The sequence below is a fragment of the Anolis carolinensis genome, chromosome 5, assembly GCF_035594765.1.
Source record: "Anolis carolinensis isolate JA03-04 chromosome 5, rAnoCar3.1.pri, whole genome shotgun sequence".
NCBI lineage: Eukaryota > Metazoa > Chordata > Lepidosauria > Squamata > Dactyloidae > Anolis > Anolis carolinensis.
In genome coordinates, this window is record NC_085845.1 from 81,735,191 (window position 1) to 81,760,735 (window position 25,545).

At 37.3% G+C, this 25,545-nt stretch overlaps 1 protein-coding gene across 3 annotated transcripts in view; it reads right to left on the minus strand.

Moving 5' to 3' along the window:
* Positions 1-4,616: 4,616 nt before the first annotated feature.
* cpne8 (copine 8) overlaps positions 4,617-25,545 on the minus strand; it is an 80,354-nt gene continuing 59,425 nt past the window's right edge. For all 3 annotated transcript variants that reach the window (XM_003221464.4, XM_062981686.1, XM_016994015.2), the window contains 9 exons: positions 25,016-25,069; positions 23,865-23,926; positions 23,342-23,388; positions 19,907-20,088; positions 18,673-18,800; positions 15,941-16,043; positions 11,942-11,999; positions 11,290-11,363; positions 4,617-7,449 (listed from right to left, as the gene is read on the minus strand). In XM_003221464.4, coding sequence (XP_003221512.1) covers positions 7,261-7,449; positions 11,290-11,363; positions 11,942-11,999; positions 15,941-16,043; positions 18,673-18,800; positions 19,907-20,088; positions 23,342-23,388; positions 23,865-23,926; positions 25,016-25,069 — 897 coding nt within the window. In that variant the 3' untranslated portion in view covers positions 4,617-7,260. The remainder of the gene's footprint in view (positions 7,450-11,289; positions 11,364-11,941; positions 12,000-15,940; positions 16,044-18,672; positions 18,801-19,906; positions 20,089-23,341; positions 23,389-23,864; positions 23,927-25,015; positions 25,070-25,545) is intronic.

Genomic DNA, 25,545 nt, shown 5'->3' on the forward strand with positions numbered 1-25,545 from the left:
TGGCAAAAGCATTCCCTCATGACCGCATCAGAGGCATCGACTGGAAAAGTACAGAAATTAAGTGACAACCAATGCTTCTGTAACTGTACTGGACAGTTGCCTTAAAATGTCAAATGGAAGACTCAATTATAAAAAGTGTCAGTGTCAAAATGTTCTACGAACAGAATCATTTATTTTGAAGCTAAAAAGAAAATAATAGTTTTGGCTCAAGCATCGTTGAAGGTGGTTCAACACAAGGGAAAGCAAATAGGGTTGTTGTATGTTTTCTGGGCTGTATGGCCATGTTACAGATGTATTCTCTCCTGACGTTTCGCCCACATCTATGGCAGGCATCCTCAGAGGTTGTGAGGTATGGATAAACTAAGGAAAGGAAAGAACAAAATCTGGTTACCAGTATTAAAAAACTCTAAAATCAAAACAGTGGATGGGAACCAACACTCTGAGGGCAGAGCACAGCTAATGACTAACAAAGGATGCCCCCAGGCAAGAGACAAAAACCTTTCCAATGCTAATTAGGGTGATTAACTGAAACATTAATGCTGGCTTCTCAGTGACAAAGGACTCTTGCCACACCCTGGACTCTACACAGATATACATTCTTTCCTTTCCTTACTTAGTTTATCCATACCTCACAACCTCTGAGGATGCCTGCCATAGATGTGGGCAAAACGTCAGGAGAGAATACTTCTGAAACATGGCCACACAGCCCGAAAGACATACAACAACCCTGTGATCCCGGCCATGAAAGCCTTCGACAACACATGGAAAGCAAATAATTAAATGCATTGCCTCAGTGAATGAAGTTAGCAGTGGTTCTCAACCTGGGTTCCCCAGATGTTTTTGGCCTACAACTCCCAGAAATCCCACCCAGTTTACTAGATATTGGGATTTCTTGGAGTTGAAGGCCAAAAACATCTGGTTTGTGAAATAGGGATGAGAATATTTGAAATGATTGGAAAAATGGTTGAAAGACTTGTTTCTCAATGATTAAGAAACGAAGACGCAGATACTCTTTGCAGTTAAGGACTTGTTTCAAGCAACTTCACACGAGGTTATTTTTGCATAGGAAACAGGTTTTTCTGTACAAAAAATGCTGATTCGTGTTCAGAAAATGCTATCTTTTGCTCAAAAATAACACATGTTAATTTTGCCCAAAAGTTTTCAAAAGCTAACCAGTTTGTTGTGAGAAGAAAGTTGTTAGATTAATTGCTCCCTTAAGAAAATTTGTGAAGAATAACATCCCTACACTCTTTGATTTTTTTCCTCTTTTTACTTTGATTTTGTACCTCTCATAGTGAATGGATGAGTTGCTTACCTGTATCTGTAGTTCTTCGAGTAGTCTTCTGTGAACTCACATAAATGGGATTTACTGTACCTCTGCAATACATCATTTGGAACCTTCTAGAGCTGTTACGTAAATATTTTGGCAATAGTTCTTTCTCTCCTGTCCATGTGATTCCTACTCAAACACATACAAGCTTCATAAATGGTAACTCTAAAGAAGAGGTGCACAGCAAAACAAAACTTCTTAGCCATGGTGTCCAGTGTCTTGCCTTCCTTATATGGAGGAACAGCACGTGGCTTTGACACAGATGTAGACTTGGCTACTTCTATCATATTGCCTGGCTTTGGATGATACAGAAGTCAATCTGTCCCTGACAGGCCATTATTTTCCTTCCAAGTGGACTGAATAGTGGAGGAGGATCTCTATTAGAGTCCCTGCCCTGTGACACAAACCTGTGTTTGGTGTGGCTGGGCAGTGGAGACTCCCTGCCGCCTCGGAGATGACTTAGGGAGTCCCTATTGGGCCCACAAATTGGTTGGTGTAGATGGGCCCGAGGCTATGTATTGATTAAAATGTCCAAATAGGTGTGTATATTTTAGCTGGCATTCTATTCAGCAGTTACGAAATTGTAACCCAGACTTGGAATACTGTAAACATTGGAATTCACATTGAGAAACATGGCATCACTGCAATTACCGCAACTGTCCCTTAATTCCCCCTTTCCACCTTGGAAGCCAGGCAACTTCACCAACAAAATGTTTCAATATATTGGAAGGCATGGTGTGAAGGATGTTGCATTCAGCCTCCTACTGCTAGTGCAAAAAGCAGTTGAAACAAAACAGTGTAGGATAGGACACTACTTTTTACTTCATACATTGTAGGGAGGAGGAGATTGGACACATCACTGCCCTCCTCTTCAGAGTCTCTTAACTTCTTTGGTTGGTATTGCTACCTGGCTTTTAAATGGATTTTGGGAAGTTGAATTGAGAGAGCAACCATGACCAAACTGCATCAAGGTATCTGCATCTAATGATGCAGGATAGTGGCCCTTTTCTCCAGAATACATTTTTGTAATGCATGTATTGAAGCCCTACCAGACAGGCCCTTTATCCCAGGATCTGATCCCAGGTTTTCTGTTTATCCCAGATTATCTGGCAGTGCAGACTCATATAATCCAGTTTAAAGCAGAAAACCTGAGATCAGATCCTGAGATAAAGGGTATGTCTGGAAGGACCCTAAGGTACTACACAGTGCAGAATAGAATTCTAAAGAAGAGAATCAAGACATTTTGCTGCCAGATACAACCCTCCAACCCCATTTCCAATTTTAGGACTGGTATTATAAGTTTGGTAAGGGGATAGAACCTATCATATTATCTTAGAACAATGCGCAGCATAGGACACTAAGAAGTTTTTTGTTCTAACCCCTTGCTGCTTAGCTTTGCCTAATTTCAATCACTATATATGGTGATCAGTTTCTATTTTGAATTGTGGGATAATTATGGGAAAATTAAGATTAATCCAGAATATCTTTATACATTGTCCTGCTGATAGATTTAAAATGTATCAAGGGAGGTTATTACAGGAACAAGAAACACAGCAGAGACAGAGCGATCTTTAGTAACAATATGAGGATACAATGTTATGAATGCATCCCTGTTTAAGATTAATCTAGAATATCTTTATACATTGTTCTCCTCAGAGATTTAAAATGTATCAAGGGAGGTTATTACAGAGACAAGAAACACAGCAGAGACAGAGTGATTTTAGGGACTGGAAGCAACATATGAGAATAACAACGTTATGAATGCATCCCTGTTTGTGAATCACTGGAGACAAAAAAAAAAATAAGGCTGTGTTGGGTATTTTTGTAGTGGTTTTGAGAAAGAATCCAAATAATTCTTTGAGGAAACCATGAAAATGAACAAAATTTGGCTACCAATATTAAAAAAAACTCAAAAATCAGAACAGTAAATAAGAAGCAACACTCTGAAAACAGAGGAGTTCCAGACATGAATCAACCAGGGGCAGCTAATCTCTCTGAACAAAAAAATGCCCCCCAGGCAGGAAGAAGCCAGGAGATGAAGCTATTCAATGCTAATTAAGGTGATTAACTACAACATTCACATTGGTCTCCAACTGACAAGAGTTCTTCTCTCACCCTGGACTTTCCACAGATATATATAAACCTTCCTTGCTTAGTTTCTCCATACCTCACAACCTCTGAGGATGCCTGCCATAGATGTGGGCGAAACGTCAGGAGAGAATACTTCTGTAACATGGCCATACAGCCCAGAAAACATACAACAACCCTGTGATCCCGGCCATGAAAGCCTTCGATAACAAATCCAAATCATATTTCTTTACCACTGACGATATTCTGGTTGGCAGCCTGATAGTGTCTTACAATGATACTAATCCAACTTTCACCATTGTAAGCCGCTTTATTGTTTAAGAGATCAGAATTCTCTGCTGACTTTGCACAATGATGCAAATTCCCCTAAACACATCTTCAAGCCCCAGAACTGATGAAGAGCAGACAGCAATGAAGTGATGTCTCAGTAGAGTATGTGTTTGTTTATTTACTGCGTCTGAAACATAGTAAGTTTGTCTCCGATGTCTACTGTTTTCATTGGTCACAATGTTGCTGAAGGTGAACTCTGATAGCTAAAAAGTAGTACAGTTTCCCCGAAAATAAGACAGTATCTTATATTAATTTTTGCTCCCAAAGATGTGCTAGGTCTTAATTTTCAGGGGATGTCTTGGTTTTTCAGAAAGCAGTAAGACAACCTCTTTCATACATACTATATGAACATATACCTTCTTTGGCCTAGATATTCACAGTAATACCTTCAGGGAAGGTTTAATAGCCATCTCGCAAATATGTTCTCTTGCAGTTCACCCAGAATTCAGTGTTCAGTGAGAAAAATAACAGAATATTACTATAGCACTCCTCCAACCCCACCCTGCGTTCACCAGCTTGCTATTTTCCTACTGGTTGCTAGGTAAAATACTTGCTTTACATTTCCCCCCCTGTAAAATACAACAGCAAACTTGATCTTGACAGCAAAGTGCCATCACCATAGAGCCATCACAATAGTCTATCATAACACAGGCCTGCCAGGGCATGACACCCTCAGTCTTTCCTTAATGGTGCCAGCATGGAATTGCAACACGGCATTTCCCCATAGCAACACACACATATACAAGCATTAGAGAGTTCATATGAACATAACCTTTAGAACACAGTCGTGACTGTAATAAATATAGCAAACATTATTACTAGAAGAAGACTGTAAAGTATAGAAAAAATAAACCATTTGGTTTCTCAATTCTCGGGATATCACATTAGATTTTATTCATTTCAAAAACAATGACATAATAAACAGGAGAAGGATGCAGGCAACTAGCATGGTTAAAATAAACTGTGGTACTTTAATCAAATACACCCAGCCATTAAGGCTGTTTCAAATAAAGGATTCAAAATATTTCATTTCATGTGTTACATCTGTTATTATTGACAAGACAGAAACATTGTATAACGTATGTTAATGCCAGGGCATTTGGGGATTCAAGTGTTGTACTGAAATTCCCAGGTCAAGATCAACTCCTAAAACTGTTTTTTAAAAAAATGTTTAAAGAAGAATTTTGCAGGTTGATTAGTGAGGTAGAAGACTTACTTGACACAGAATTTGCTACATATACCTTTAAATGATGATGTGACTTTAGTTATGAGATCACCTAACAGAAATAATCGATTGTAAAAAATTGTTTGTGGCAAATTTTTTGTAACCTAAAGCATCAATAAGAATTTAGATTTTGATGATACACTTAAATGTAATCTCAGAAAAAATTCTTTGGGAGCCTTCTAAAAGAAGTTTTGCTATATTATTTCATATTTGGTGAAGATATTTTTTGTTTCTTTTGTGGGGAGGGGGTGTTTGGTTCAGAATTTGACAAAGTCTATGTCCCTGCTTTCTTTTAAGGGTGCTTTGAATGCGATTTTCCTGCTTGTTGGCAGGAGGCTGGATTGGATGGCCCACGAGGTCTCTTCCAACTCTATGATTCTATAATGTCTTCTCTATGGATTTGTTTATTCTACTGGGTTTAGATCTCCTTCAAGATTTCAGAAACAGGTTTATCTGTTCTACTGGGGGAGACCCTTAGGGCCCTTCCACACAGCCATATAACCCAGAATATCAAGGCAGAATATCCCACAATACCTGCTTTGAACTGGGTTATTGGAGTCCACACTGCCATATATCCCAGTTCAAAGCAGATAATGTCGGATTTTATTCAGCTGTGTGGAAAGGGCCTTAGTTTGGCATATTTAATATTTGTAACAAGAATTGCTAACTCAATGATCACTGAGCTATTTTGAATGACCCGATTAGTCCTGCATCCAATTTTTGTAGTATTCAGAGAAGCATTTTCAAATTTGAGACTATTTTAAGGACCTTTAATACATTTTAAAATGGAAAGTTTTGTATTACATAGGCTAATACGTTATGGATGATGTGTATATATTTTCTCCTAAGTTGGAAAAACCTTTCATGCTTAAAAATGCACCTTAATTTAATACTGTTCCGTATATTATATATAGTAGTAAGTAAAGTAGTAAACTGGTTATGTGCCAAAAAAGAGCTACACAGTACAAGGCAATTACAACTTTGACACAAAAGTAAAACATGTTTTCCAGTATCTGAAGGCAATTCACAATCATTTCCAAAGTATTTGTGAGATTTAAGGCCATTTGTTCTAATTTAAAGTTTTGACACAAATACTCACAAAAATGTGAACTTTTTGTAAAAACTGTACATGCAAAAACATTTGATAATTGGAATAAGAACAGGCATATCAGAAAATACTTGAGTATTTCTATACACAAAGTTGTGCACAAAGCAACACTGCTGTGCAAGTTTAACTCCGTTAATTAATATATCACCACTTGTGTGCCTATGTGGCAGTGTGACAACGTCAACAGCCAACTCAAAATGAGCCAGCATCCCTTTGAGTGCACAACACAAACAAACTTCACATCAAATGGCAATTTGCATAAGAACTTCATGTTACTCATAATAAAATACCCACCTGCAGAAAACAATATGATGCCAAAGCTCTACTGTATGCAAGCTACTCTACACATTACACGAACTCAGCTATAGGACTCAAAAGTCATTTGATGCAGCCATTTTCTAGGATTACACTTTGTTGATCAAATTTATTTCGCCAGTATAGTCAGTCTTAAAAAAATGTAAACACAAGTTCTTTCAGTAACAGTAATTCCTCGGAAAAATACATATTTTACAATATTCACATTTTGGAAGCTTATTCTCAAATATTTCAGATGCATTCTTAACTGAGCACTTGGTGAGGTGTTTCCGTTATCAAGACCTATGAATGCATTTGTCCCACGTTCCTGCCTACATTCCACCCTTAGTTCGGCATTCGTATTTGTCTGGACAATCAGAGATATTGCTTCTCTTGTGGATTTTACTATTGCAAGATAGAAGACATTTTGATATTCCAAATTCTTATGATTAATTATAAAAAAGTAGTTAATTCTGAAAAGTAGTAACATGTAAACATTGATACATATGAATTGCATTCACATTGTATGTACATTATAAATCAGGAAAAACAAAGGACTTCTGAATAGAACCTGTGATTTGTGCTTTCTCCAGAAATGTGACAATAGCCTTTTCTGTCAGAAATTAAAAAGACAAGAACTCACAAACAGACACCACCATTTTGCTCCTCATACATAAAAGCTGCTCAGTTGCGCATGCAACCAGATTTGACATTTTGGTTTATGAAGATTTATTTATTTTGCTCCAAAGCCTACCATAATCTCCTGCTGCATACAAAGTTGAAGACTTGGCCACAGCTTGTTGGCCCATCAACGTGCATCACTGTACTCTAGCACTTCTTTAGCCGTGCTTTTGGTTTGTGAAAATCACTAAGCATCTGGTGTGGTCATATCTGAGTCTGCACTACATGAATAGGTGGTGTATATGGAGGTGGTGCAGGAGATGGCTTGATTCCTCTGACTCTCATGTAGGAGAGAAATTGGTCTGGGATTTCAGCTAACACATCTCTAGCAAGTCTGGCCATACTTAATATGTGGTTTCCACTTCTGTCAACGTAATCCCGGAATGGTACAAACTGAAATGAAATGGGGAAAAAAATCTTCAGCATTACTAATGTCACACTAGACAGAATTAAAGTTTGTGTTTTGAAATAAAATAACATTTATTTGAAAGTAACACCTAAGAAAATAACTGAGAGAAACAAATTGGTACCATAAGATTTTGTAGACTAAAACTGGATCTACATTGCCATATAATCCAGTTTCAGAATGCAGATTAACTGCATTGAACTGGATTATATGAGTCTACACTGTCACATAATCCAGTTCAATACAGATAATCCACATTCAGAAACTGGATTATATGGCATTGTAGACAGGACCTAAGTTGACTTCCTCAGATGCAGACTCAAGGCTCATCTATACAGACCTAATAACCTGTAATCACCATGCATGCGATCCTGGATGTCTCCCTGATGTTCTTGAACCTCACAACTGGCCCTTGAAACTCTGGAGGAATTTTGTGCATTGTGGAAACAGCAGGACTGGGCCTGATTCTGATTTGGTGCACTGTAGACAGAAGGACTGAGCCCAATTCAGACTGGTTTACTGTTTAAACAGGCCACTTCTACCAACACAGGGAAAAGGGGGCAGATCAGGCATCTCCTTCTTCCTGATTGAATGGACACTTCTCCTCCTTATGTCAGCATGGGGTGCCTGTGATGATCAGGAGCTCTCACAGAGAGTTTCTGAGTGTGGTTACACGGACAGTGATGAGTAAAAGAGGCTGACAGGGTCTTGGCTCAGCTGAACTGTCTGGACTCTGACCCACCACAGCAGTGAGTTCTGGACAGTGCATGTAGCCACCTCTGAGGGCGCCCTGGATTTACTGGCAAGCGTGGATAATAATCTTTATTTATATCCTGCCCTGTCTCCACAAGGACTTGGGGCAGCTCACAACAGAATCAAGTCACAATACATAAATAAGCAGAAACCAAAAAGACAATGATGAGGCCTTAGTCTGTGAAAGCTTATGCTACCAACTGTGTTCTCTCAAACATGCTACAAGATCCCTTTGAATACTAATATTCTAGACAAGAGCTTTCCAGACATTTCATGTTGGTGGCAATCTTTTGGGAAACACATCATTTTGCGACATAGTAATTCATTTTATTAGCAAACCATAGGTTGAATCAACCCTTTATAAGAGATACAGATGCATACATACATTGTCATAATGAAATGTATGGAAACACAAACCTGAAGGTACTCAAGTTAGTCAAGGTAAATAAAATGAATTAAATTAACTAGAAAGGATTACAGTAATTGATTAACCTACTTTTGTGTGATACACCAACACACTGCAGCTGACACACTAAGGTGTCACGACCCACAGTTTGGAAGGCTTTGTTCTAAACCAAGACAACTTTGTCTCTGAATTTATTTTAAAAATTGAAAGTATTGTTTTAATATTTATGGGCCTAATCTCTTCAATTCTAAACAATATTTTTGCCCACATTTCTGTCAAAGACCATTAAAACAACAGACAGCATAGAATCACAAAGTTTTCCATTAAAATATGCTAAGAAACAAACAATTATACATATAAATATGTATGGTATCAAAACCATAGTAGAAACAGCAGAAAAGCAAATGAATATTCTATATAAGAGATCTTAGACCCACTGTGGCGTAGCGTTGGAATATCACTCTGGAGACCAGGGTTTGAATCCCCACTTGGCCACGGAAACCTGCTAGGTTACCTTTGGCAAGTCATATTCTGTCAGCCTCAGAAAAAATGACAAATCCACTTTGAACAAACTTGCCAAGAAAATCCCATGTCACCATAAGTTGGAAATGACTTAAAGTCACACAACAGCGATGAAAGATCTGAGGCAACACAACTGCTTTCACAGAATTGCTGAATACATGTAAAGTGAAAGGAAGTTGCATTATCTATGGGAAGTCATTATAAAGCCTTGGTGCTGCTACTGAAATGAACTCAGCTTGTGTCATCAGCAACTGCTCCCTGACCAGTTTAAGCAGTCATGATAGTCACTGAAAGAATCTGGTTTCAAATTGTATTAAGCTGGAGAGGCGATTATCAAGATTTCCTGGAAATAAAGAACTATGCTTGAAAAATATCCCGTCAGTGTAGATTAAACCATTTTAGAACTCCAGCCAGCTGCAATTTGTAAACACTTTTTGAAATTACTGCACATTCCATTATCTAAATGTCATATCTGGAATATGTGATATTGACTAGATCTGACTTCTCCAGGATACTGTGCAACTGGTAGATTTGTCTAAGCTATGCAAAAGATTTTGATCAGGACACCAGTTATTTTCCCCAAACATGTCCCCTCTTTTCTTCTGATGGTGGCATCAAAACAGCTGTTTCATAGTCAGCTTTTCACACGAAATAATTCCTTCTATTAGTAATATATAGAACAACAAATAGTTGTGAAAGGGCCCTGATTTTGACTGCCAAACTGCAGAACAGACCTCTGCTAACAGAACAGACTTAATTCAGTGTGGTTGCTGGCTACTAAAGTAGGTTTGGGGAAACATTTGTGATTAGAGAATGCTGAAAAGTTACAGATGCCTAAATCTGGTGCACACATCTGTAACTCCTGAACAGGATATGAGACTATTTGGGTTATTCTTAGTCAAGATTAATCATTTTAATATATAAATTATGTTGATCAGAATAAATTTCTATGGCTTCTAATCATGAGCAGAGCATTGATTATTAGGAGTGGCAACACAGCCCTTCAGACATTAGACAGTCCCTTTCATAAGCTCTACCCAGGAGTCATGATGATGAAGGATGATGGAAATTACAGCCCCACAGTGACAGTGGCAGATTGCCCATGCCTGGGGAAGATGATGGCTTTGTAATGCTCTTGGGTACATTGGATCTCCTTCCACATCAGTCTTCTTCCACATAATTTGCTTTAATATGCCTTTTGCCATATCTTGATCCTTCATAGATATAGCACTGCTTTCTTCTTTCAAGAATTAATGCAATATATCTCAAGCACCAAGTTACAAACTGTGGCATCCTCTTTTTATTACTTGTTTACAGTTGTAAAGCTGTGTCCTCTAACTGAACTAACAGAAGAGAGGATGAGAATCATTGCAACACTAAGTTGGAAAAACCTCTCAAATCCTCCCTCAAATCATCTCTTATAAAAATGTATGTTACAAAAGCCTTGCTGAAATGGAAATATATTAAAAACTCTGAAAACATAATACAACACACTTAAAAAGGAATCCCACTAATACGATTTAGAGGTAACTAACCAACCCTCCCTGTTTATACATTGCATTCTATAATTTTTGCGTGTCCTTTCCTGCCAAGGATATGATTACATGAACTATTTATTTATTTATTTATTTATTTATTTACAGTATTTATATTCCGCCCTTCTCACCCCGAAGGGGACTCAGGGCGGATCACATTATAACACACATAGGGCAAACATTCAATGCCCATAAACACATCAAACAGAGACTGAGAGACACACGCAGAGGCAAGTTAACGTTCTTCTGAGGGGATGTTCGATTCTGGCCACAGGGGGGAGCAGCTGCTTCATCTTCCACACTGACGGCACTTCCTCATTCCAGGTTGTAAATTAGTTAATCTTGCCTCCCCACTTTAAGTGGTACCTTATCTCCTACTTGATAGATGCAACTATCTTTCGGGTTGCTAGGTCAGCAACGAGCAGGGGCTATTTTTTATTTTTAATTGACGGGTGCTCACCCCACCACGGGCTGGCCTCGAACTCATGACCTCATGGTCAGAGTGATTTAAGGCAGCTGCTCAACAGCTGCGCCACAGCCCGGCACAAAACATACACATGTATGCATGCACAAACCTTGAAAAGATCTGCTAGAAGTATTTTTCACCTCACCTGTACAATATCTCTTTCTGCATATACTCCTCTTGAAGACAGTCTTACTTCATCACCATCCAATTTCTCCATGGCTTAAAAAAACAGTAAACATATGCATTACTTTCATTTTGAATTTCATCTCATTAAATAAATATGAAAAAATACAAATTTTCTGTTTATAATTTACCCTGAAGACCTGGATCAACTTATCCACAGGTCAATGACAGGAGTTAACAGTGATCAGGGACATTCAGGGAGCCTGCTGTGGGCTGGGGTGTCAAGGGAGTGCATTGTCAAAAGAAACTAGTCAACACCTTCAGATGCAAGAGGCCAACCCAGCTTGAAGAGAAGGAGGGAGGACATCAAGGCTTCAAGAAAAGCTCTGGAGTCTGACTCTTTATGCCTCAATCTGAGAGGAGCTTTCGGGGTTGCTTTTAGACACTAGACACTTTTAGACAATCCATTCTCTTGACTCTCTCTGGTGGCCTGATCTGGGTTTGGTGCCTTCTCCCTCTCTCAACCCACCTTGCCACAGTTTAGTTACCTCCTTATCCATCCAACCTTTAGGGTGAAAGTGAATATCTGCTGAATGTTTAAAAGTTCTTTAGTATCATTTTCCTTTATTTACAAGAAGACCTCCTGAAACCCATTCTAAAATCAGGACACTCACCATCAAATTCTGCTGGTCCAACTCCCACAATTATTATTGACATTGGAAGCCTTGATGCCTTTAAAAAAAAGAAGATGCAGAATCATCACTGCATAATTTTCAATACGATGTTTAAATAATTAAAAAAATCAAACTTGTCATACATTATAGCTGGACATTCTAAAATGCTACACTTCAATATACTGAAATAATAATCTAAAATAGATTATTTAGTTTATTTTCTTCATTTATAGCTGCATGATTTAACTTTGCATTAATTGAGTAAAAAACACAAAGAATTCTTTCATGTCTTCATTAGAAAATGCAAATTATATTCACAGTCATATTTCAAATTAAAGTCTTGCAATCAAAATTTAGTTGTTTATTTCAACTTGAAGTGTAAAAAATACATAAAATTCAACTTTTATACCTCTCTCTCCTTCTTTTCATAGTCTGTGTGAAGCAACAATAAATTATTCAACAATATTTTGTGGATTTCATTCTCCCCCTGAAACACATTCTTATACTTTTGTTATCCAGTGATTAATATTCTACTAATGATGGGTCCTTGTCTACTACTTACTTAGACATGTCGTATTACACCAAATCTAGGATGCACCTTTTCCACCAAAATTGAGGGTGAAAAAAGGAGTGCCTAGTGAATTATTATGGATTGTTCAGCATGGATTCTTCTTCAAACTTGTCTCCTTATCCACTATTAGACTGTGAGATGACAAGGTAAGGCAAGGATGGAAACCTACTCATTCACAAATTAATCAGATGTAACGTGCACTAGTGAACTCCAAATTTGATCACCTTGTTGTCTTTTATTAATAAAGCAGGTAAATTTCCATTAATATGGACAAAACAATCATAATTCCAGTCTATATGAAAAGTGCAAAAGTAGAGCCAAACAAAGCATTGAATGAGTGATTCTGAGATCTTGAGAAAAAAGCAGACAGCAAATTAGCAAATTAGGTCACTGCCCACTTCTGTCTCAGTTGAGAAATACACAAAACTTAAGACTGATAAATTATTTGTAGTTTTCAGATCTTCAATTACAATTTGAACTTATTTTTACTGAGAGACTATGGCACAAATTGGTTAAGTCTATAATCCATAAATGTTTATTATTATTTTTAGTCAATTGGTATATCAATAAAGTAGCACAAAGATGTTGCAGTGATCAATTTTGTTTACCAGACAAGATTAATTCTATTTGCAGACAAGACCAGTCAGCATCCTAGGCTCCACTCTATACTTGGCTGATTTCTCCTCTTCTTGACTAATTCTCGTTTTTTTAAAACAGAATATCAGTAACCTTTTTATTCCTATGCAAGCTGCCAAAGAACTTTTGCTCTGCTTCTTTGCTGGCTCTCAGCACCAACTGAACTTTTCAGTGTTGAAATGCATTCCGACAGCAAATTAGTTGCTGAGGTGAGTGCGGGGGGCAGTTGAACAGGGTTTGGCTTCAGTTTTGCAGCAAAGGAGAAAAGAATAGAACTTAAAATCCCACAAATATTTCTTGGTGGGGGAAAGATGGGTTGCTTACCTGTAACCATGTTTCTTTGAGAGGTTATCTGTGGAATCAGCACATATGGTATTGATTATGCCTAAGCAATACCATATGTGCTGATTCTACAGACTCCACGAAGGAGAAAGATGGGTTGCTTACCTGTAACCATGTTTCTTTGAGTGGTTATCTGTGGAATCCGCACATATGGTATTGCTTAGGCATAATCAATACCATATGTGCTGATTCCACAGACACCACGAAGGAGAAAAAAGTATGGATGACTTCCAAAGAAAAGGGAAGGCCCAGGAACTATACATAATCAGAGACACAGTTATAACTATAATACTATTTGAATAATCTTGAAACTTTTTCTTTAAGAAGTTGCTCAAGAACTTTATTCTGCTTCAGGTTTTGAAGGGGAAATGGGAAGAGACTAGCTGGGCCTGGACTCACTTCCTGTCAGAAGGAAGTGAATGCTCAGATTAGCGCATGCTACTGGTGGAGATATGGGATAATTGACGTCCCAGTCCAGGATGTAACGGGACGTAGGGCACTGTCCCTTAAAATCCAGAATGCTTGGCAATGCTGGATCTGGCATCCAGCATGCTGGATTGGCCTTGAAATACGGGTCAGTCTAAATGTGTGCCGAGCCTTCTGGCCCTTTACTGATGCTCAATCTGTGCTCCAACAAATTCCAAAACCTTTATGTTATGGTTGAGCCTTCTGGCTCCGGTACTGGGAGACGGGGTCGTAAGACTCCTCGAGAGTCAGACTCTTTTGAGGAGCGTGAAAGGAAACGGCTCCGGGACTTATTTGCAGAACCAACAGATGAAGACTCATTTGAGGGTTTTACCGAGGGAATGGAGGAAGAGATGGTTAGCTCAGAGGAGGATGACATGGAGTGGACTCGTGTGAGGGAGGATTTGGGTGTCACCGGCACTGATAGCATGGGAGGCGATTGGCGGGTTGCAGGATCAGACCCGTGGACGGGCTGGAGGGATGGAGCGGGATCCGCAGCTGGGGATGCTGTGGGGCGTAGTCAAAGGTGTTTTAGCTCTGATGAGGATGATGATGATGAGGCACCTGGAATTAGGATAGCAGCTGACAGCGATGAGGAGTTATGAACTGGGATAAAATGGGGTTTAGGATCAATGGCTAATTGCGTTGGGCAAGGTAATCTGGACGAACGCTTGGGCTCTTGTTGGGGAACTTCCTGAAGACGGGTGTGATTCGTTGCTGGATACGTAAGTTACCAAGGACACTGGGCATAGACGGCGGGAGGAACTGTGTGGGGTTTTTCTGTGCAACTTGTGTTTAATCTTGATAGCTTGGACCTCCGTCGTCTTTTTGACGGACATTAATTACCTATTCTGGATTGACGCTGGACTGACTGACTGACTACGACCTTGGACTATCCCTTCTGTGGCTATCGGTGGAACTCGTGGAACTTTAGACGCCCGCACTTGGCTTTCGACCTCGGACCGGACTGGGACCCTGCTGACCGCCGTGATCCTGATTGATGTGCCTGGACCCGGATTTCGCTCGTTGCACGGAGGAGTAACAGCCTGAGTTACTCATCTGTAGCTTTTTGGTAGCAGAGAGGAATCTGCTGCCAGCTTTTGATGTTCATTTTGACCTTTGTTTACCAACTTTTGTTTGTTTAAACTGCCAGGCTGAAGTAAGCACTTTTGAGTTAATCCGGATTAAACTCCTGTTTAATTCGGTTTATTCCTTCGAACCGTTTTAGTTCAAACGGAGCTGTTTCTGTTACTTTTCACACTGAAGACAAGTGTTTGCCTAGTCCTTTGTTTTCTACGGGCATTTTTGTGTTCTGTAACTTTAATAAACTGTGTTGTACTCTATTTGGTGGCGTTCTGTCTATGACACTTTATTTCTCTTTATGGAGGAAAATATTGTTAACATTCTTTCTATTAATTTTTTTCTATTAGCAGGAACAAAAATATGTCCAAAGATTTGAACACCATGGGTTTTTGGTTTGCCACTTATGTTCCTAATAAACTCAATGCCTTAAAATTGCTGAGAAGGCCCATAGCAGAAATGTTATTTATATATCTTACTTGCATTGTCTGCCCTCAACAATTTTGCAAGGATGATTTACAAGGTTTTCACACAAAATTACTGTTGGCCTTGCATTTTTTCATCACAGTTTTTGTGATATATAATGCCTCTTTTAAAATTGCTTCCTGGTTGATACAAGGAGTTCTCTGTGAGTTCTCTTGGATGGACTGCTCATGGATCACAGCCGAGTTACAGTTTTTAACCTAGAGGATTTATGAATGTAATAATTAAGTTTCCTTTTTTTGACATGCATGGCAGCATTTGCTTCATAACATTTCCTCCTATGTTCTCTATTTTTACTTCTGTTACACATATGGTAGCTGACTGGAAATGAAATACATGCTATCTTATTATGGAGATAACATATACAATTTAATAATACAGTACTATAATTTCATCAAAGATCAACTTTAAAAACAACTTACATTCACTATGGATTCCTTAGTTTGAGCCATGTCAGAAATGACACCATCTGTAATAATGAGAAGGACAAAATACTGGGAGCCATCTTTTACTGAGGCAGCATATCTAAAACGAATGAAAAACAACAGAGCACATAATCATATTTTAATGTTAAAAAACCTTTTAAAAAGCTTTTAAATCTACACTGAATAACACAGGCTAAAAGTCCCAATTTTCAGCAAGCAAGAAACAGGGAAGTAATTATGACATCATTTGACATTCGTATGCACAAGTTCATTGTACAGCTAGTTTATGAATAACTAAAGGCATGATGACATAATAAAGTATAGTGACAGGGCAGATTATTTATAATACTGAATGTATAAGCAATCTAGGTTTTTCTTGTTAAATCCTGCAAGAAAAATATGTGGGATATTACAGTGTTTACTTGCACTGTGGGACATTTAAAATTAGGAAGTTATTGATATTATTGTTGTGGCCTTTTAAGTTATTTCCAACCTAAAGCCCTCCCACTTGGTATTGTTGAGTTACTGCTATTAGGTTAAATCAAGTTCATTCAAAGTTGCTTCCAAGGCTACCTATTATCATCAAAGCAATTCAGCCAAAGGTCAGCCCCATAAAAATTTTAAAAGGAGAATAAAATTTCTAGTATGTTGTGCAAGCATGCCATTCTTTTCCATCACTCTTTTGTGGGTTTGTGCTAAAAAAAAAGGCAAAGGAGGTCCTCTTGTACGTAGTGTGAACATAGCTAATATATCTTCATTTTTCTTTAAAAAACCCACATGTACTTTTCTCTTTCACAATTACAAAGACCTCTTTCTTTCACATTACAGAATTATATAGCTCTTTGTTACCACTTTAACTGCCATGGTTACGTATTACAGAATCCTTGAAATTGTTAACTGAAGAGACACTAGAATTCTCTACAAAGAAATTCTAAATCCATGTGGGACTATAAGTGGTACCAAAGCATTATAATAAGGTAGAGTTCTCCATAACTATGGATTCTGCATCCATGGAATCAACAATTCTCAACTTGAAATAATTTAAAAAAGGAAAACTTGATCTTGCCATTTTAAAAAAAGGAACACGATTTTACGATGCTACTGTATATAATGGGAGTGTTCTAGAATCAAAACCCAGCAGAAACTGAGGGCCTATCGTAATGTGAGACTTCTGTCTACTGCAACACTTATCTCCTATTGGTGCATCATGGGAAGATAGTTATAAAACAAAAACAAAGCAGACCTCACAAACATAAAGTCTATTCATATCTACACTAAATATTATTTACTAGTTTATCTAGTAGTTGCATCATATCTGTTATCTTTTTCGAGGATTAAATTCAACTGATATTCCCTACAAGTGAAGGCTCATTGAATCTATTGCTAAATGGTAAGCCGACACAAAACTGTCTGTTAGGAATAGCAATTGGATATAGGTCTAGTCTCTAAATTCTCATCAAAATGATGAGATGGAGACAAAGGCATTTGAAAAATTTATCAATATGGGTTTTAAAAATTACTATAAATTAATACGGAAATGGTATCTAATACCAATAAGAATAGCAAATATAAATAAAAAACTATTCAAAAAATTGCTGAAGAGGATGCCAAGAATCGGGAACATATGTGGTGGCAATGTAAATATGTAAGCAGCTTTTGGGGAAAAGCTTTTAGAGAAATAGAGGAGATAATGCATATTACAATAGAAAGAAGTCCTAATATAGCTTTATTATCATTATAAATTAATAAACAACTGAAAAGAGAGGATAAAGATGCGATAACAAACATATTAACAATAGCAAGACTGCTTATAGCAAGGAACTGGAAAAGGGAAATAGATATACAAATAGATGTAAGAAAGTATGCAAATTGGCAATAAGTGATAAGCTGACATGTAAATTGAAAGTTAAAAAGTAATTTTGATGATGTATGAAGAAAATTTATTGAACAAGGATTTTTTTAAAAAAAAAGACAGAAAGTTAACTCCACAAGAGGAAATGAAATTTTGGACAGATGACATATAAAAGTAGTGGCTCGGGAGGGAGGGGAACACAGTGGTGAGGGATAGAAAATATGTACAGTAGAGTCTCACTTATCCAAGCTAAACGGGCCGGCAGAACCTTGGATAAGTGAATATCTTGGATAATAAGGAGGGATTAAGGAAAAGCCTATTAAACATCAAATTAGGTTATGATTTTACAAATTAAGCACCAAAACATCATGTTATACAACATATTTGACAGAAAAAGTAATTCAATACGCAGTAATGTTATGTTGTAAATACTGTATTTATGAATTTAGCACCAAAGTATCACGATATATTGAAAACATTGACTACAAAAATGGCTTGGATAATCCAGAGGCTTGGATAAGCAAGGCTTGGATAAGTGAGACTCTACTGTATAAGCATAAAAATAACAGCAGATGCCAAAAGTTAATGAATAGTAGATTGTATTGAATATTACATGTCTGCTGTTAAACAAACAATGTATAACATATGTATTGAATTATGATAAAATAAAAATGATTATTAAAAATTCTGATGAGTAGGAAAGTGACTACAAGTCGTGGTATAAAAGAATGATGTTACTTTTCCAAAACAATATCCCACTACTGAAATAGTGACAACAATTTACATCAACAGTGATTAAAGGTAAAGTCTTACGTACAATTGTACAATATAATCTAATTGTACTAAATTCCCTTCGAATTGCTCTCATAAGCATTACCTTGCTACATGGTTGATAACAGGAGCAAAGTTTGTAGGTCCATAAAGCTGTACTGATTTTAAACTCATGTAGTATGCTTCCATTACACCATCTATTCCATTGCAATAAGGATTCTGAGGATTTCCATTCTGTAAGTAAAAGCAGGTATAAAAAGATCAGTTGAATACTGCTTAAGAAATGCTATGTGTAACATTATATCATGGTATGAGGCGGGCACAACCCTCTCTGGTAAGAGTGGCACCTCTCTGCACCTCCCAACTCGAAAATGTTTTAAAACATTCTTTACATTTTTTTTGACTGAAAACGTTCTATTTGCGTGAGTCACAGAGACCACAAAGAGACAGATATATGAATAGATAGATAAGTGAGATCTTAAATATGGATAGTTTGTCAAATAAAATATTAAGAATTAAAGCTTTCATTTTTAATCTCTGTTAGTGTTTAGTCTATTATTCAAATATAAAAATACAATTTGCTGTGGGTGCTGTGGTTTTTAACTTTGAATATATTGTCGAAGGCTTTCATGGCTGGAATCACTGGGTTGCTGTGAGTTTTCTGGGCTGTAAGGACATGTTCCAGAAGTATTCTCTCCTGATGTTTCACTATGGCAAGCAACCTCAGAGGTTGTTGAGATCTTTTGGAAACTAGGCAAATGGAGTTTATATATCTGTGGAAGGTCCAGGGTGAGAGAAATAACTCTTGTCTGTTTGAGGCAAGTGTGAATGATTCAATTAATCACCTTGATTAGCACTGAAAAGCCTAGCAGCTTCAAGGCCTGGCTAATTCCTGCCTGGGGAATCCTTTGTTGGGTGTTAGCTGGCCCTGATTGTTTCATGTCTGGAATTCCCCTGGTTTCTGGAACATGGTCATACAGCCTGGAAATTCACAGCAGCCCAACTTTGAATATGTTTTAATGGATTTTAACTGTGAATTTTAAAAATACTGTTTATATTTAATTCTGTTTTAATGTTTGCATGTTTGTAAAATTTAAATTGTATGCTAATGCTTTTATGTTTCAGTCTCCGAGAAAAAGCAGAGTATAAATAAATATAAATATAAATATAATAATAAAATAATAAAATAATAATAATAAAAGCAGCATTTTCTAGAATGCTACTCAAAACCATTAAATGAATGTATTTAAACATACACTGATCCAAAAAAGTATATGAGAACATTTTGGAATACAAGCAAATAAAATTAAGTGGTAAAAGATGGTATATCTAAATCTTACCAAGGCAAATTCATGAGATACTCTTCCATCTGGAGGCAGTTTTGCACCAAACCCTAGAGCTGGAAACATTTTGTCACTGTCATAGTCCTGAATGATCTCTCCTACTGCCCTTAATGCCATGCCATAGGCATTCAGCTGGTATGGGTTCATATAATGAAGTGAGGTTGAATGTGCAGGGTTTCCTGTTGAAAGAAAGTGTATTATTGAGTGGGCTTTATCTAGCTGTGACTTTCAATAGGCATTAACATCTATAAGTAGGGTTACATACTAGCTCAGACTTCACTGTGAAGTTAAGTAAGAAAAATAGTGTGTTTGTCATGATAATTATCATGGGATTATTACGAATCCGATCCAGTTTTATTATGAATCCAAATACTGATAAAACTGGCATATTATTTAAATGTATAGTGGGCCAAAATCCTGAATACTATTGGAAAGTCCAAGACTTTGGACAGATTTCATGTGATACTTTTGAAGTACATCAGCTTAAAACGGCATGATCAAATGTTATACAGTAGATATTCAATGGGGAACTCTATTTTGAATAAATAATTGTGTTGTGGAGTTTTGTTTTAAACCTAGATGTCCTGTTGAGAACAGAAACATCATGTTTCCTTGGATGTTCTGGTAAATTAGGTTGCGGAAGATGTAAACAAGTTTAGCCTCCCCATCTGGCTTATATGCTCCCACTTCTCTATATTTGGCAGAACATTTTAGTTTCAGCTTTTCATCAGTCACAATTGCTTCATTGTCTCAATCCAGCAAGCTCTGTTTTATATCAACTGTAATGGGTTTCAAACAAATTCACTTCAAAAATAGTTTGTGAAGTACATTGGTTTGAGTTTTGGATACACAGCAACTGTCTCAATAATCAAAAGTGGAAGGGAAAGATTCTGAACTACTGCTCTTGATTGTTCAATCAGGGAGGGAAAAGCACTTGAGTTTAGGAGTTGTCATTTGTAGAGTTGCAGAAATATAGGATTAGACTCTTTTCATTTCCTATAACACTATGTAACACAATTTTTGTTCCTGGGTTATAAATGTCATTTCATGATTGGTTCTATCATAAAAACATGGAAAAAGTTTATTCAACTGCAAAAACTTTGTTTTTGTGAAGCATCCTGCAGCACATTTTGCTATTGTTTTTCAAAGAATACCTCATAGAGTCTCAACCAATTCAACATAAATCCAGAAATCCACAAGGACTCCACCCTGCTCAGACCCATCATGAGTGCCATTGGATCCCCCATATATGACTTTGCAAAATATCTGGCTGTACAGCTACAAACCCATATTTGGCTCAAGGACTCAGCCCACTTCATAGAAAAAAAATCAGCAATCTCAAGCTCGACACCAATGTCATTGGTACGACCTAGAAAAGGGCCGAAGAAGGGGAAATGGAGGCCCGGTGAATTATTTTGCTTTTTAAAAGGCTTTTTAAAGGGGTTTTGGGAGGGGGTGGGCGCTGTCTTGGGTTTTTTGGGCACCAGTAGCCCAAAAATCCCAAGACATCTGTGTAGATTGGGACCGGAAGTTGTGTGACGCAAACCCTGGGCCCAATCCATACAGCCCCCACAACTGGAAAGACATGGTTCTTTCCAGATGACAAATTATGTTGGGACAAAACAGACACTACTTGCGTGTATCTGAGGCGTTGTCTGGACAACCCTCTTAAAGAAGCAGGAGCTCCCGCTTCTAAGGGGCTATCTGGATGGGCCCTTAGTCATCCGCAAACCAAATCAACAATTGGGCCACACAGTTTACAGAAAACCTACACACACGGATAGATACCTACATAAAAACTCCAACCATCACCCAAGTCAAAAATGAAGCACAATTAAAGCCCTGGCAGACCATGCAAAAAGAATCTGCGAAATCCACCTCCTCCAAGGGGAACTGAACTACCTAAACTGGGCTCTACAGGCCAATGGATACTCCACCACAGACATCAGAAGAGCTGCAAGACCAAGAACAAGCCGTGAGATTAAAGACAAAGATCCAACCAGAGGAAATGTGTTATTGCCATACATCAAGGAAACCACTGACCGAAAAGTGAAGCTGATGAAGAAACACAAACTACAAACTACCTACAGACCCACGACGAAAATCCAAGAAATTCCACATTCAGTAAAGGGCAAGAGGGATCCTATCACCTCTGCAGGAGTCTACTGTATACTATGCAGCTGTGGACAAGTCTACATAGGGACCACCAAAGGCAGCGATGCCCAAACACGAATCAAGGAACATGAAAGGCACTGTAGACTAACTCAGCCAGAGAAGTCAGCCATAGCAGAGTACTTGATGAACCAACCTGGACACAGTATATTATCTGAGAACACAGAAATGCTGGACCATTCTAACAACCATCATTTGAGACTACACAGAAAAGCCATTGCAATCTATAAGCATATGGACAATTTCAACAGAAAGGAGGAAACTATGAAAATGAACAAAATCTGGCTACCAGTATTAAAAAACTCTAAAATCAGAAGAGTAAATAAAGAACAACACTCTGAAAACAGGGGAATTTCAGACAGGAAACAATCATGGCCAGCTAACACTTCCGAACAAACGATTCCCCAGGTAGTAAGCAGCCTGGCCTTGAAGCTGACAAGGACATCAAATGCCAATTAAAGTGATTAATTACAACAGTCACACTGGCCTCCAACAGGCAAGAGTTCTTTCTCTCACCTTGGACCTTCCACAGATATATAAACCTTCCTTGTTTAGTTTGCAATATACTTTACAACTTCTGAGAATGTCTGCCATAGATGTGGGCGAAACATCAGAAGAGAATGCTTCTGGGACATGGCCATACAGCCCGGAAAACTCACAGCAACCCAGCAATTCAACATAGTTTGTGTCAGCAACAAAAACCAAGTTTCTAGAGTATAACAATGATTTTCAAAGTACCGCACAATTAAATAGGAAATAACACTTTTAAAACAGGAACAGTTCTTTTTTCAATTTTTGTTACATAGTGTGGTTAGTCATCTCTCTACATATCAACATTATGCAGTTGAAATCACACATCCGGAGTCCATAGATCCAAAGATCCCTGGTGTACTAGTAAAAAATCTGGGTAAATAATAATATAATGGGGTTTTTTTGGATTGAGGTTGATATTTTAATCAATGAATTTCAGATTGCTGGAATATTTGAGAACTCCAAAAAACATGTTTCTGAGATTTAGGGGATTCAATGAAACAACATTGGATGGGATAGGATGAAGCATGACGGTAGGCATTCAATAACAGCTACCCTCATCAGCTTAAGTATCTTCTTGCCTACATAGGAAAACATTGGTTCTAAGATGTGAACAACTAAGTTCTCAGGATATGGTAAAAGTATGTCAAACAAACAACAACAAAATGATTTATACAATATAAAGCTTAGAAAGCTATACAGGCCAATTACTAAATTTACAAAACTTACCATTTGAAGCTGTGAAATCAATAGCCACAGTGAAATTGATTTGAGTCCTATGAAGCAAATTAAATATAAGCTATTACATTTCTTGTCTGATCTGTTGATCGTAATAAATTATTCAAATTCAATGTAAGCTATTTAAATTGTTCTTACATAAAGAATAAAGAAAACTCAACAGAATGCCACTTAGATCAACATGAATGCTATCCTATATAATGCTGTTGCATGGCATCAAACAAAAGTTCTGGTCATTCTGGTATCAATTTGCTTTTTAAAAAGTAACACCCAAGCATTATTAAACCGATACTTAAAAGCATAACTTTTCTAATGCAACATGCTGGAATATTTTGAGAATTGCACACTTTAAAGTTTATATGTAAACTTGAGGAGTAGTTCATAATTCAGTCCTATTAAATAGAATGAAACCTTACACTGATATTACTGTTTTTACTCTCAAGGCATAACAGAGCAATAACGATTTCTTTAGTAGCCTGTTTATATTAGAATTTTAGAGTAATGATTCACTTACCCGCCCTTAATGTAGTCAAGAAATGAAACTTCTGTTTCCACTAGGAAGGAAAGTAATGTTACCTGAGAGCAAGTAACAAGGAATAAGTATTGAACATTAATTGTCATAATGGCCACAAAATTCTGTATAGTATTTGAGAATCAAATTATTTAAAACTTCTCCAGCATGCTGTACTAAAGATATGACATCTGCCACTGGCATGTATTAATAACTCAACCTCCATTTTCATATTTCCAACAATAAAAATATCTGTCTGAAGAACATTCTGTTCCTGCCACACCTTCCTTCCCTCCATTTGTCACTTTCATTTCATCAGATTCCTTATATGTGTGTACAAATGGATTTTTATTTTAGAGAATTAATTAGCTTCTTTGCATCATCATTAACACCTTTATCATTATTAATACCACACAATCTGGGTAGAATGATTGCAAACTATAAATCAAGGAAGTCTTGGCTATAGGCTAATTTACACCCCAGTATGGTACAATTTTGTTGTACAAGGTGTGTAACAAGTAGCTGGTTATAGGCACAGCTTGCACTGAGGAATGCGACGGCATGACACTATTCTGTGAACAAAGCTAAAAATGCAGTGGTTTTTTTCCCCAGACTCCTGCTTCAACTGTATAGATCAGAACAATAATACAATATCTTGTCCTGTTTGAGCACAATAATCGAACCGTTCACATTTAAAATTTGAAATGTTTGGAAAGGTTTAATGTGTTTCGGTTAAATCAACACTATTCTTCAAGCAATTACATATGAATCACATATGAATGTTATTACCAGCAATTTAATTCCCACAGAATCAAAGTTCATTTTTAGTAGCAACTTCATCAGCACAATTATTATAGGGATACAATAAAGAAGCAAAGCTTTCTCAAAATGCTTCACACAGCTCCTTCCGAAAAACCCAAGGAAGCCCATGTTGATCCCATAAGCCCCATTAGAAAAAAATAACAACAACTAACAATCGTGCAACAACAAAAGCCCGCTCACTATTTTGTGACTCTTGGTTATATATTGTCTTAAAGATAATGTTGGAGACGTAAGAAACCCTAATGGTCAGATTTGGAGTTTCTTGAACAATATTGAATAAAAATACCTGACTTCAAAATGTATTACAATAGATGGAAAAGCATGTACTTAACTGTTCCTGAATTAATGTATTTTTTCTTTTTTGCCTTTTTCTTTGGATTTATTACCTAGAAATGGAGGATAATAGAAATATGTTAACTGTTATGCATATAAAAACAGAGAAATATCTACCTTACTTATCCTTAAGGCCGCAATTTAACGTTTTTAGAACCAGAGCTTACTCCATTTAAATACCACTTATTCAAAAACCACTCTATTCTGAAATATCCTTCACTCTATATTGTTGTTCAATGCTATGATGACTATTTTAGTGAAAATGCGAGAAATCAATTTCAGCACAAATTAGAGAATCAACCTTTGAAACTTAAATCAACCTTTATGTAAATTCCATTGCTTCAATGGCTCTACTATAGTTGAAGCCAGGAATTAAACTAAGACCGTCACATTCAAACTTTGCTCCCAGCAATTTATTTCCCAGGAAATTAGGTCATTCATTTTTGGTAGCAGATTTGTCAGCATGTATATTATAGAATCGCAATAAGGAAGCAGGTTTGATTGGAATCCTATGTCAGCTACTTAGTTA